The sequence below is a fragment of the Enoplosus armatus genome, chromosome 17 (genome assembly GCF_043641665.1).
Source record: "Enoplosus armatus isolate fEnoArm2 chromosome 17, fEnoArm2.hap1, whole genome shotgun sequence".
In the NCBI taxonomy this organism is placed as follows: domain Eukaryota; kingdom Metazoa; phylum Chordata; class Actinopteri; order Centrarchiformes; family Enoplosidae; genus Enoplosus; species Enoplosus armatus.
Window position 1 is genome coordinate 3,427,040 of NC_092196.1, and position 12,400 is coordinate 3,439,439.

At 44.2% G+C, this 12,400-nt stretch overlaps 1 protein-coding gene across 1 annotated transcript; it reads right to left on the reverse strand.

Moving 5' to 3' along the window:
* Positions 1-2,653: 2,653 nt before the first annotated feature.
* LOC139300122 (homeobox protein Dlx3b-like) lies at positions 2,654-10,466 on the reverse strand. The gene is made up of 3 exons (XM_070923119.1): positions 10,034-10,466; positions 6,685-6,869; positions 2,654-4,352 (listed from the first exon to the last, which is right to left on the reverse strand). The coding sequence occupies exons 1-3, from the start codon at positions 10,383-10,385 to the stop codon at positions 3,888-3,890; spliced, it is 1,002 nt and encodes a 333-aa protein (XP_070779220.1). The 5' UTR covers positions 10,386-10,466; the 3' UTR covers positions 2,654-3,887.
* Between the last annotated feature and the right edge of the window lie 1,934 nt (positions 10,467-12,400).

Here is a 12,400-nt window from a genome sequence, read left to right on the forward strand (position 1 = left end):
ATCCGCCCGATAATGTCCTGACCTGACTGGGGATAACAAAAACAAAATGGGCATAGTGCGATGATGCGGAAAAAAAAGGGTCCTGACTCCAAAAGTACTGCTCACAGGACAGAATAAACTATTAAAGGTACCCTTTAGACCACTTGTAGTATTGGTACCCTCTCACATCTGTGAAGATGAAGCTGCAGCCAGCAGCCGCTTAGCCTAGCTTAGCTTGGCGCAAAGACAGCTAGCCTGGCTGTGTCCGAAGGTAACGAAGCTCACCAATTAATGCTACATCTGCAAAAGATTGTCTGACGCAAATGTGAATTTCTACACTTCGGTTTTCGTACGGGTGAAATAAGACGTAACGTGTTGAATATTGCGCTTTAGAGCGGCCGGTGGGCAGGTTTTTATGCTAGCTCTTTGTGCTAAGCTAAGATGACATTTACTTACTGTGTGGACACAGGCATTTTGTCCTTTTTTGAGTGCCACATAAAGATCGACAAGCCGCTTCACATTATTTACTATAATTTGACGTTTCATATTGGCACCACACATCTCCTATTGGCGGCAAGAAAACAAAAACAAACAACAACAACAAAAAAAACAGGTGTCTGCTTTTAGTATCGGCTTTCGAAAAGCACACATCAGTCCAGGCGCAGTGTGCAGATCATGGCTGGAGGCAGGGGAAGGAAAGTAACGTCAGCTCCAAATCTTTCATGACACTGTTATAAACTTTCCTTCCGCTGCTGAGTTTTCCTCTCCGCTGCGGCTGGCAGCAGCTGATGTCATCACCTCGCCTCACCCTCTTCAGCCGGGCCTGTTAATGCCAACGAGCAGAGATGTGAAAGTGTCACCTCGGCTCACCCTCCGAACCCTTCGCCCCGGCTGTGCGTGGTGATGTAAATGATGGTATCGATGATCTGGAATCAAATTGCTGTTGGTTGCATGATTAGAATGTACTGATTGTTTGTTCAAACCATAACCTGTTAGCCAGAAATCCACAACGGCTCTGGTGAAAACCATTTTTTCGTGCAGAGCACCAGTCGCAGGTTGCTACAAGTCCCTGTCCGCCCTCTCTGTCTGTCTCCCTGTGATGTTCAGATACATTCTTCTCTGACACCTGGAAGCTGAGGGCTCAGAGCAGGAAGGTAAGAGCCTAAACAAACATGGAAGGTGTCCTGGGGGATCTGCGGTTTGGGGTCCACACCCTGCACACTTGTGGGCTCAGGTGAACATGATATGATGATGTGGATGTTTGCCCTTTCCTGACTGTAAGTCACATTTTTTCTTCACTATATACTATACATTTTTGATGGCCTGAATCATTTTACAGCCCTGTTGATGGAGAAATGGCCCCCACACATCTGGGAGATGACTTTGTATAAAGCAATACAATACAGGGCTCACTTTTTATTCCAAATTAAGACCCCACAGGAAACAGGACACAAGAGTCTACAGCCATGCCGACATGCTCACAATGACAATGCTAACATGCTGATTTCAAGCAGGTATAATGTTTGTACCCTGTTCACCAGCTTTCTTTAGCATTTTAGCATTCTGATATTTGCTAACTAGCAATGCTAAAGTTCAAGTGAAAGATGCGGCGTGAAGCTGTCGGGCACAGCTGTGCCCACCTATACCGGCAACCTGGCTGCACCCGGTTCCTGGCTCCGCCGTGCGAAGTAGCTGCTAACAAAGTTAGCTTGTAAATGCTGGAAAAAATTAACCCTGCTTTATTGTCTATTTTAATTTAAATGGGACCATCATTTACAAAATGAACCTCATGCTGTATTGAAGAAGACTTGAAACTAGTGATTGGGAGCTTAAACTCAGTAACAAAATGTTTACTGAGGTAGTAAATCAAGTGAGAAGAAGGGCCATTTCCTCATAGACTTCTATACAGTCTGACTTTTTGCAAGTCGCCCCCTGTTGGCCATTAGACAGAATGCAGGCTTCACTTTTCAGGCCCGGAGGTTGGGGCTTGGTGCAGACGCGAGAGTGGTATCAATCTTCTCATCTTGACTTTTTGTCAAGAAAGCACATTTGAATTAGCTCCCAACACGCTGAACCATTCCTCGAAGTTACCGTAACATCTCATACAACGTTACGAGGAGAAATATTCAAAGTAGTACTCTAAGGTCCGAGCGTTCTAGTCCTAGACTGTAACAATGTCTATGTTCCCTTCCTCGACACGCCCTCTTTTTGTTGGCTAACCTGTGGGTTTGGTTGGTTGAGAGCCTGGAGAGCAGCTTGTTTGTCTCACACACACACACACACACACACACACACGTCTCTCCTCCCTTTTCCAACTGTGTGCCACATGAAAGCAGCGTACACCCGTCTCTCTCTGTGTCAGCGGTGTGTTATTAGTATCCAGAGACTCCAGAGTGTCTGCTGCACTGTCACCTCCCACAACCTTCTTTACACGCACTCTGTGTGTCTGTGTGTGTGTGTGTGTGTGTGTATAATATATAGATGGGTGCAACCTGTATCTGTTGTCTGACTCACTCTGACAGACACACCAGGAAAGCACCGTCAGCACACTTTTTGTGTGTGTGTGTGTGTGTGTGTGTGTGTGTTTTGTGAACACGTACAGAAAACAGTACGCTAGCAGCTGATTCAAATTCAAAAGACATTTTATTTTTTACTTTTTCACTCTGGCAAAAAAAAAAAAAAAAAAAAAAGCTCCTGTTCCACTTTTGATCTACAGTTGACGCTATAAATAAAAGACCTGAGTACAGTACATGTTACTAGAATATATACAACTTCTTTTTCAACTGCCCTCGATAGTTTCTTTTGAGAGGTCGGGGGCCTTCTAGTGTTTGTGAGCAGGAATTAAAGGGCCACTGCAACTATTTTACCCACTCTGGAGGAGCTTCGTCGAGCCTGAGAAACGGGTTGGAGACTTCAAATCCATGAACAGAAAGCCTGTGTTTAAAAGTCAACAAGGAGTTCGAAGGATGTGGGCATGTATCAAGCAAGGAGGGTCGAATGAATTTGCAGTTGCATTGTTATTATGCAGCTTGACTCATAGTGGAGGCTAAAAGCCGGGATATATCGGCGTGTGTCTCGCAAGTCCCCCAGCACTAAATCCCTGGGGGAGCAACAGAAAAATCGTTAAATGTAAATCACTGGCTGATTTCAGCAGAATGAGCAATCCTCAGTGCTCACACTGTGAGGAGCGAATGGACGCCGTCATCATGTTTGTCCACAGAAAGGAGCCTCGTGTGGACGTTTGATCTAATTTCTCAGAGAGACTTTTCAGCTGCCTTTACACAGCTCACACCACCGGGGTCCGCTCTGAACTGCTGCTCGTGCTCGACTTTTCTTTTGGCGTAACGTTCGAGGATGTAACCAATAGGACCCCGGAAGGACTTCAGCGGTATTCGCTGTGAAAACGCTGTGTCAGAGGCCTTTTCCAAAAAGACATTTCTAGGGAAAGACGGAATTAAAACAATTAAACGCTTTTTGGCGTAAATATGGCCTTAGCAGTGAGAAACCCACATCAATCAACCCCCTAATCTCAATTATAACCAGTGTGCGAAATACATGGGGCCTCAGGGGTCCCGAAGACATCAAAATCAAATTTTGAAGGTCTCAAAATTAAGCAAATTATTTACTATTTATCTGTATTGTAAAATCGAAGTTCCATTCTGAAGTACCCGAGACTGTCACTCGCACAGTGATTATAACCTCTATGTTATGAGTTCATAAACCACATTTACTGAAAAGCCAGTTTTACAACGTGTGTGTCAGGTTTTACAGTCATGACTTGTGTCTGATGATCGCTGTCAGGCTGTTTTCTGGTCACAGCTGCGGTTCAGATCCTCCTAAAGCTCCCCCTGGTGTTTAAGCGCAGGGCTCCGGTCAGTGTTGCACACCGTCGGGTCCACGCTCTAGAGTCAGTAGACGGCTCCCATACTCTGTGTGGCTGGCGGTGCCGTGGCCGGCGCGTGGTGCGTCGGGCCTGACTGTTGCAGACCTAAATGTGCGCCCTGTTGCTGGTACCAGTTCTGGTGAGTGTACTCTGCCATGCAGGCGGGCGAGGAATCAACAGGAGGCTGATAGGGACCCTGCCCCCTGCTGGTTGGATCCATCATTGCATTAGTCTTGATGCTGCTGCTGCCGCTGCTGCTGCTGCTGCTGCTTGTGTTGTTGCCGCTGCTGCTGCTTGTGTTGTTGTTGTTGTTGTTGTTGTTACTGTTGCTGTTGCTGTTTTCCCACACAGCTGGGGATGGAGGAGAGTTGCAGGCCATGGAATCGCTGGCGTCTGGACTGTGCTCAAGAGGAATATCCCCGAGTGGAAACTCTCCATTCTTGTAGAGCTTCTTAAACTTGGAGCGGCGGTTCTGGAACCAAATTTTGACCTGGAAGGAAGCGCACCAAACGTTAAGACCACTTTAAGACATGAGCTGCAAAACCTCCATGTCCAATATCTGTGAAATATCTAAATGTCCAAGCTGGGAACAGCTGCCGGCCGAGGCTGGGACTGAAGCTGATTAGAGCAACAGAATTAGGTAAAAGTGAACCTAGTTGTGGGCCATAAAACCAAAACAATGAGCTGAAAGACACTAAAACGCTCTGTAGAGCTGAGGGGAACTGTAGAGCCCTCTGTTGGTTCGTAAGTACAAGTGACCGCTTTGAAAGTGGCAAAGTCATTTGAAAAATTACTAGAGCAGCTTTAAAGTTGCACTATCAATATCTTTAGCTTGTTTTTAGCATCTTTAGCTAAATTTGAGCCTCTTTTAGCACATAGTTTTGTTTTTTTCCCCGTAAACTCCACTTTTAGCAACCTCTCCAGCAGCACCAAGCAGCTATGTACGCACCGCTGAACGCTACATTCCCAGTACAGAACAGCAGACAGGAAAAGTTAGCAACTAGCTGGCGAACATGGTGGAGCATTTCGCAGCTAAACGGCTGTTGGTGTAGACCAAAAGCAGAGCTAAAACAGAGTGAATATTGGCCTTACATTCATCAGGGGACCAGAAACGCGCCTCCAGGTAAACGCTAACGTTGCTCCGTGACTGCTGGATGTGTGAATAGGCACTTTGTTTGACCACACACTGGCCACAACAATGTTATAAGGTCAATGTTGTCTTTTTTGCTTGTTCCTCTGCGCCCAAGTAATGCAGCTTTAAAGAAATGTTCTGCTGGCTTGCTTTATTAACTTGATATCCACTAGCAGCTACAATATTTATACATTTTACCACTTTTATTTTAAAGGTTTACCACAATATTCCTCAAATGCAACTACTAAAATAATAAAAATGTTTTTGTCATAATTATTTTTTTATTAGTAATAAACCAGACAACTAGTAACTTCCTTATAGCACAAGACACCTTCTAAGAACTGCTACTGGCCGGCAGATATAATGTCATAATGTATTTACAGCTCCTTTAAATGTAATATTATGATACTGTGAGACCTATTGTAATGCTGTCATTTGTCTAAACAACTTTGGATCCACGACAGGATCAAACCAAATGACATGACAGTCACGCCTTTCAGGTTGAGTGGGATTGCTGTCATGCCTTTGTTTCCTTAAAGCCCGCGCATGTAACCCGAGCATAATATTGAACGATGATTTATGGCAGCCTTGATAAAACAACATGCGCCCACGAGTTTTGTCACTCGAGCGAAGATAATTCATGTGGGAGTAAATCATTAGGGAAGCATGACTGCATAAACCAGACCGACACGACAGTAACAACTCACAGGATCGCTGTTCAACATTATGGCAAATATGTTTCCATTGTGTTGTATTTTCTATTATTCTGTTAGCAAAACAGATAGAAAGATGCCATAAATTATATTTTAGTGTAACCTATAGTCTTAAGATACTGTATTCCTCATAATGTCCAGACAACATTTGAACATTCTGCCCATTTTTGGACCTTTTCACCTCCTCTTCAACCTCTTCATACTCATTCCTACTTTCACCAAGAACCTTGATTCAAACTTTAAACCAGTCACCATCCCTTGTACGTCCAGCTTTTTCATACATTTTACAGTTTTTCTGCAATCCCCGTTCTTGAATTTACTGACACATCAAGTGTCTACAGTGCACACTTCAACTATCTCTGGCACTTAAACTTCTTTCAGCCTCATCAATTCACCCTTAAACCAATTATTGCTTTTTAACTATCAGCCGAAAATACTTCAAGTGGCGTTTCGACTGCTGTCAGTCCTTACATATCAACTGACACTTCAACTGTTTTCAGTGCATTGAAACTATCCCTGGTGCTTCAACTTCAACTGACATTTCAACTGCTTTCATCTCTCGCTCTTTAAATTCCAGTTCAACTGCATTCATATTCCACACTTCAAATGACAGTTCAACTGCTTTCAGTGCTGACTCTTCACATGTTAGTTCAGCTACTTTCAGTGCTTAATTACAATCTGATAATCAATTAACTATATAATAAATTAATAAACCTATGGGGCTTAAGCTGAAAATTAAAACGTCAACTGCTTTCCACTCTTACACTTCAAAAGATATTTAAAACCGCTTGAAGTACTTCAACATCAACTGCAAGTGCCATTCAACATCTCACATGCAAAAAAAACATTTAAGACATTTTAACCTGTTTACAGTGTTTACACCTGCACTTCAACTTTCTTCGGAAAACGTAGCCGTCTCTACTTTTCACTGCACTGTGTTATATTTCTGCACTGGATGGTGTTCCCTGCAGACTCACCTGTGTCTGCGTGAGGCCCAGCTGCGCAGCCAGCTCGGCGCGCTCCGGCAGGGCCAGGTACTGTGCCGACTGGAACCTCCTCTGCAGGACTGCCAGCTGGTAGCTGGAGTAGATGGTCCGGGGCTTACGCACCTTCTTGGGTTTCCCGTTGACCATCCGAACCTCCACGTCTGGCTCTTCTTTCACTGCGGGACGAAACAGTAAAAAGCCACGTAATATTCCTGCAACGCTCCTGTGGACTTTTTGCGCAGTGGGACCTTCACAGTCAAAACTTCACGGTACTGTCGCCGTCTTCTTCTCTGATCTTACAAAATGTAACACAACCTGTGTGAGAGTCTTTTGCTTCAGACAATGAAGTGAACTTGTATGAGGCTCTGCAGGGCCGTTTGTGCAGAGCAGTTGTAGCACAAAAATAGCCACGGCAGCGACAACCCCGAAATTTCAAAGAAATTCCGCCAGCGCTGTGAACTTATAATTTTGGTCTGAGTGTCTCCCACAGCCGGAGAGGGAGACGGAGATTTATAGGTGCTTTTCATGTAGCCTGGAGGCCCGCTCGTACACATCGCTCCGTTTGTTATTCCTGTATCCTATCTTTCTTTTTTTGTTGCCGTCTTCTTTTAAACATACAACCCACCTCAATCAAATATATGTGTTTACATTTGATCGACACATATATTATTTACTACCTTAAGATGGAAACAACCCCAGATTGAAAGACTTAACCACGCGGGTCAGAGCCGTATGGAGCCCATTAAGCTGGGCCAACAAATAGTGACAAAACAATAAGCTCGGAGACGGGCGAAATGGACAGTTTGGGTAGACTAAGTTAGTCATCTGCTGTCCCCTACGAAACCAGCACTCCCAGGATTCTGGGGTAGAAAAAAGAAAATCACATTTTGCGGTTGTGATATGATGAAGTTGAGCAAAATGAAGAGACAAAAGAAGAATAAAAGTTTACACAGACTGGAGTAAGTATCCTCACAAGCTATGGTCATGTCATGTCCTTCACATGAATATGCTCAAACTTGAACTGAGAAGGACCATTCGGAGGGTTGGGGGGGGGGGGGGGGGTAATGCTGTATATACTGTTGTTCACTTAAAGATACGGTTGCAGCTAATCGGTCCCACTTTAGTCTTCATGCGTTTATTTGTATATTATGTGTGCTTAACGTAATATTTACAAATCACAAGTTGGTTCTGTACCACGTGAAGTGGCATCACGTTACAATGAGGGAAGCCCCCCCCCCCCCACACCATATCCTGCTTAGGGCCCCCTGAAGTCTTGGGTCGGCCCTGACACGGTTTATATGCAATTTGTATAGGAACTGTAATTCAGTGTAATATCTCATACATTTATGCATTTGCACCTATTTACAATGTGTAATGTCCATGTTTTTTATACATTATTTGCAGATTAACTAAAGATAATTAGTCAAACTTTTTAAATAGTTTGCAAGTATTTATCACTAATGAACATATATTTATATCTCAAAAGAGACTCTATTTTTGTTGTATTTTTTTTTACGGCATTAGTTTACATTACCATCAAGCACACTGAGGTAATGTATTCAGTATTATATTTCTCACCTGGAGGGGAGTTTACACTAGTAGTGGGTGTTTTTATAGACTCAATATATGAAATACTTGCGGACCAAAAGACACAAAGGAGACCAACTTCCACTGCTGAGGTCACGTGATTTCCTGTCAACTGCGGGAGTGCCTCTTGCCGAGGTCCGCCATTTTGTCTGCAGCTAGCTCCCTCTCCTTTAGCTCATTGGGATATTTTCCCATCTACTCATCATTTCATCCATTTACTCGCATTATTTAACCAATAATCGTGTTTGGCACGCTTGTTCATTTCTTATTATCAATCAGGCATTTATGTTTCTCTATGATCTGTTATTGTGCCACCTGTTTGTGTATTTATTTGCGTGTTTATTTGTTTGGGTGTGGCCACGGGCCTTGCATGATAAGGAGCCGTCCTTGTTGGATGATTCAAAGGCCGAGGCAGACTGACATGTCGTGACACCTGATGTGCCTGGCTGCGGGCCAAAGTCCCTCGCGGCCATTTCCAGGAGTCAACTCCCAACTGGAATGTCAAAAACAGTACACCAGTCTGTCGGGCTTGCCCCCCCACCCCCCTGTCGTTTGCACAGAGACATCTTCCAAAGCTCAGGGAAGAGCCAAAAGAAAAGGCTTTTTGAACACAGCCTGGCTTTAGAGGAACCTCAGTTAAGAGTTCAAGAGCCACAATTATGTTTGTTGGTCCAAATGTTGCCTTTTATGTTCTTGTCATATTCCGGTAGGACTTGTGTATTGAGTTCATAGTGACCTTATGACATCATCATAATGTCCTGAGATATTCCCTAACAGGAACTTCAAGTTTTTATCCAATATTTTACCTTGTTATACTATTTGTATTATATTACTTTTATACACTCTTGTACGTATTAGTTTTATTTAAGTTAGCACAGACTGTTTAGGTGACCTATTCAGTGCACATAAAGTTTAGTTCTCCATTTTCAAAATAAAATCTGAGAGAAGTTCCAGGTGAGCTTCTATTCACAGGGAATAACAATGAGGACAAATGAAACACTGAACAATAACCAAGTGAAACTCAAAGGTCTTTACCTCCTACCCAACCGTCCAGGCTGAACCTTCTACCTCGTTTCCCCCCTTCTCCTAAAACTTTGAGTCTCCTGGGAACCTGTGACGCTGCGTGGCAAAGCTGAATTTGCTTTGAATTGATAAAAAATCTCTCTCACCTCTGGCATGTAACACCAGAAGCTGCTCCACCGACAGTAACATGACACGCTGAGTTTGTTGGAGCGTTCAGCCAAATACACATTTTTTTAATACATTTACAATACTTTTTTTTTTTTTTTTAATATCTACCTTTTAAAATATAAATATATGCCAGTAAATGCTGCACTTCTAACACGGTTGGATTACTAACTTAGATACAGTTTGGGAGGAATACATTTGATACAAACTCCAGTTTTATAGCTGAAAGAAACTATTTGTATAATGTATCTGTAACATATCTGTTTTATCGGGGAGACACTGTGACATTCTATATGTACATATGAGCTCCTAATGATGGGAGGTTTACAAGTTCAAGACTATGCGATGTAAAGAGAGTTTAGGGCGCAGTGGGAAATAAATAACTTCATGTTGCCCGTGCGTAAAGCTCATGCGCAGTGATTGGGTTTATATGGCTTGACATGAGCACTTGCTATACCTCAGCCTCAGGTGGCCAGTGAGGCTTTTCGGGTGAGAAGGAGAGACATGTTGTGGACATCTAACATTTAATCCGAAATCAATGACAGGCCGGTGATCAGTGACTTACCGCCGTCCAGCAGCGTCGACTGAAGCTCCCTGCTGAACGCGCCCGGCTCTCTGTACGCTGCGTGGGGGTATGGGTATTCTGCCTTGCCGACAGTGTAGGCGCCGCCTGGACCCATCCCGTTTAAGTTATAGTGGTGGTACGCGTACGGGTTCATGTGCTGGGTCGCGTACGGCTGCTGCGCCGGGTAGAAGTCCTGAGAGCCGTGGAGCGCGCTCTGGCCGCTGTAGAAGCCCATGTCTGTGGACGAGGACTCCGACAGGGTCGGGGAATCCTTGGCGGCCGAGATGGAGCTCCCAGCCACGGGGAGGGACGGCTTCTTCTCCTCGAAGGCGGGTGAGGATTGCCCGTTCATTCTCGGACTCTCAGGCTGCTTGCTCTGAACTCTAAAAACCGGGAGCGTTCAGGAATCCTCGCAGTCCGGAGCTGGCGTTCCCGAAACTCCCTTGACGCTGCAGAAGCAGCAGCAGCAGCAGCAGCAGCAGCCGTGGCGGCGCCCAACCCAGCCAGAGCTAGTAATTACAGGGCGCGCCGAGCCGAGCCGAGCCGGGCAGGACAGAGGGGAGCGGATGTCTCCTTCTCATTGGCTCGCCTGCTCGCTCCCTGCCTCTGCCCCGAGGCCAAGACAGCGCGGACTGTCGCCTGTCTGGCTCCCTTCTTCTCCCCACAGAAACCTCCGAGCCTCTCCTCGGGCCTGCACCAGAGCGCACGAACAGTTGGCAAGCCCCCGGAAAGTCCTCCAGCTGACATTTACCTCGACGTGTCTTGAAGACTTAGCGGCGTGTGAGACTCTCTCAGCAGGGCAGACGGAGGCAACCACACCGCGCACAATGGTGTTGTGATAAGGAGTGTTTACGCGTGAGCTTTGCGCCGCTGCCTCCCATTCAAATGCAGATGCAGGGCCAAGTGCTGTTGTCACCCCTGGTTGGGGAGTTATTTACAGTTAATCAAGGCTTATTTAAGAAAGAAAAAAAGAAAAAAAAAAAGGCTCTTCCTTCTCTGCATGTGTCGACTTGGGCCCCAGGCTTTCTCCCACGCCCCAGGGAGGACAAACAGCCACCATAAACCTGCAATAAACCTGCAATAAACCTGAGGTGGTGTGTGACATTCCTAAGGGACACTGTGGGCAGGAGCACCGCCATTGAGAACCTCACCTGGAAAAACACTAAATCCATATCAAAATCATCTGGGGGGGGGGGGGCGGCATTTATTTCAGTGTTCGGTAAAATCCGACTACACCTGCCCCAAATGAGTTATACAATAACTTGTTCTGCAATTTTCAATGTCCATTTGGGAAGAGTACAAGTGCTAATGACTGCAATAAAAAAACAAAGACAACTTTACGCACACAAAGGTTCGAGTCAGGTAAGTGACATCATCTCACCACCGGATGTCACTATTGAGACTCTTGGGGACTTTCAGGGAATGTTGCAACAAACTGAGATGTTTGTGTTCAACCCGGAACCTCCAGGTGTATTAAATGTTTGAAACTCAAAATATATGGTGATATAAAATATTGAGGGCATATCTAGGCAAATGAGTCGGTGTTTAAAGTAACTTCCGGGGTATTATGTTCTGCGTTCAGCCCAGTCAGATGGACTGACGTAGCCCTTCGTCAACGCCACCTGACTCGTTCATTTCAATTAATAACAGCATGGGGGTTATTTAAAAAACTTATATTATAAAAAATTATACTTTTTTTTAAATATAAAAAGCCGATATTGTTACAGCGTTTGGGTCCGTTTTGGTCAAGTTTGCATTCATACAACCGTCCAACCGCATTTATCCACATACATTTTTAGCTAACTATTCATTACTTAATTAGTTAATCCGTTTCAGCCATTTATCCATTACTTTTAGCTAACTGTTTAAACCATTTATCCGTTATTTAACTAACTGCTCTTTGCTTTTAGCCTTCCAGTTCAGCCATGAATCCATCACTTTTAGCCATTTAAATCTTTACCATTAGTCTAGCTGTATATTAAGCATTTATCCAATAGTTTTAGCTAACTACTCATTACTTTTAGCTACACATTTTATCCATGTAAATATAACTTTAAGCTAACTGTTTAAACCATTTATTCAATAGTTTTAGCTAACTACTCATTAATTTTAGCTACACATTTTATCCATGTAAATATAACCTTAAGCTAACTGTTTAAACCATTTATCCAGTAGTTTTAGCTAACCTAGTTTCCATGCACTCTCAATTAAAATAGTCTCAAATAGGTGTTCAGGTGTTGTGCAGACTTTTTTTGTTTCTTTAAATCAAAATTGTTCAAAGTTTTTTTCCTTTTCAAATGAGCTGAGCTCACAGACTGCACTCTAGTCTGGTCCCACGTGCCCCCCCTGGCTACTGCAGAAGCGTCC

Coding starts and splice junctions, on each gene's coding strand:
- LOC139300122 (XM_070923119.1), bottom strand. CDS start 10,385: ATGAACGGGCAATCCTCACCCGCCTTCGAGGAGAAGAAGCCGTCCCTC. Junction 6,870..10,033: donor GTCGACGCTGCTGGACGGCG/GTAAGTCACTGA, acceptor TTCGTCCCGCAG/TGAAAGAAGAGCCAGACGTG. Junction 4,353..6,684: donor TGGGCCTCACGCAGACACAG/GTGAGTCTGCAG, acceptor GCTTCCTTCCAG/GTCAAAATTTGGTTCCAGAA.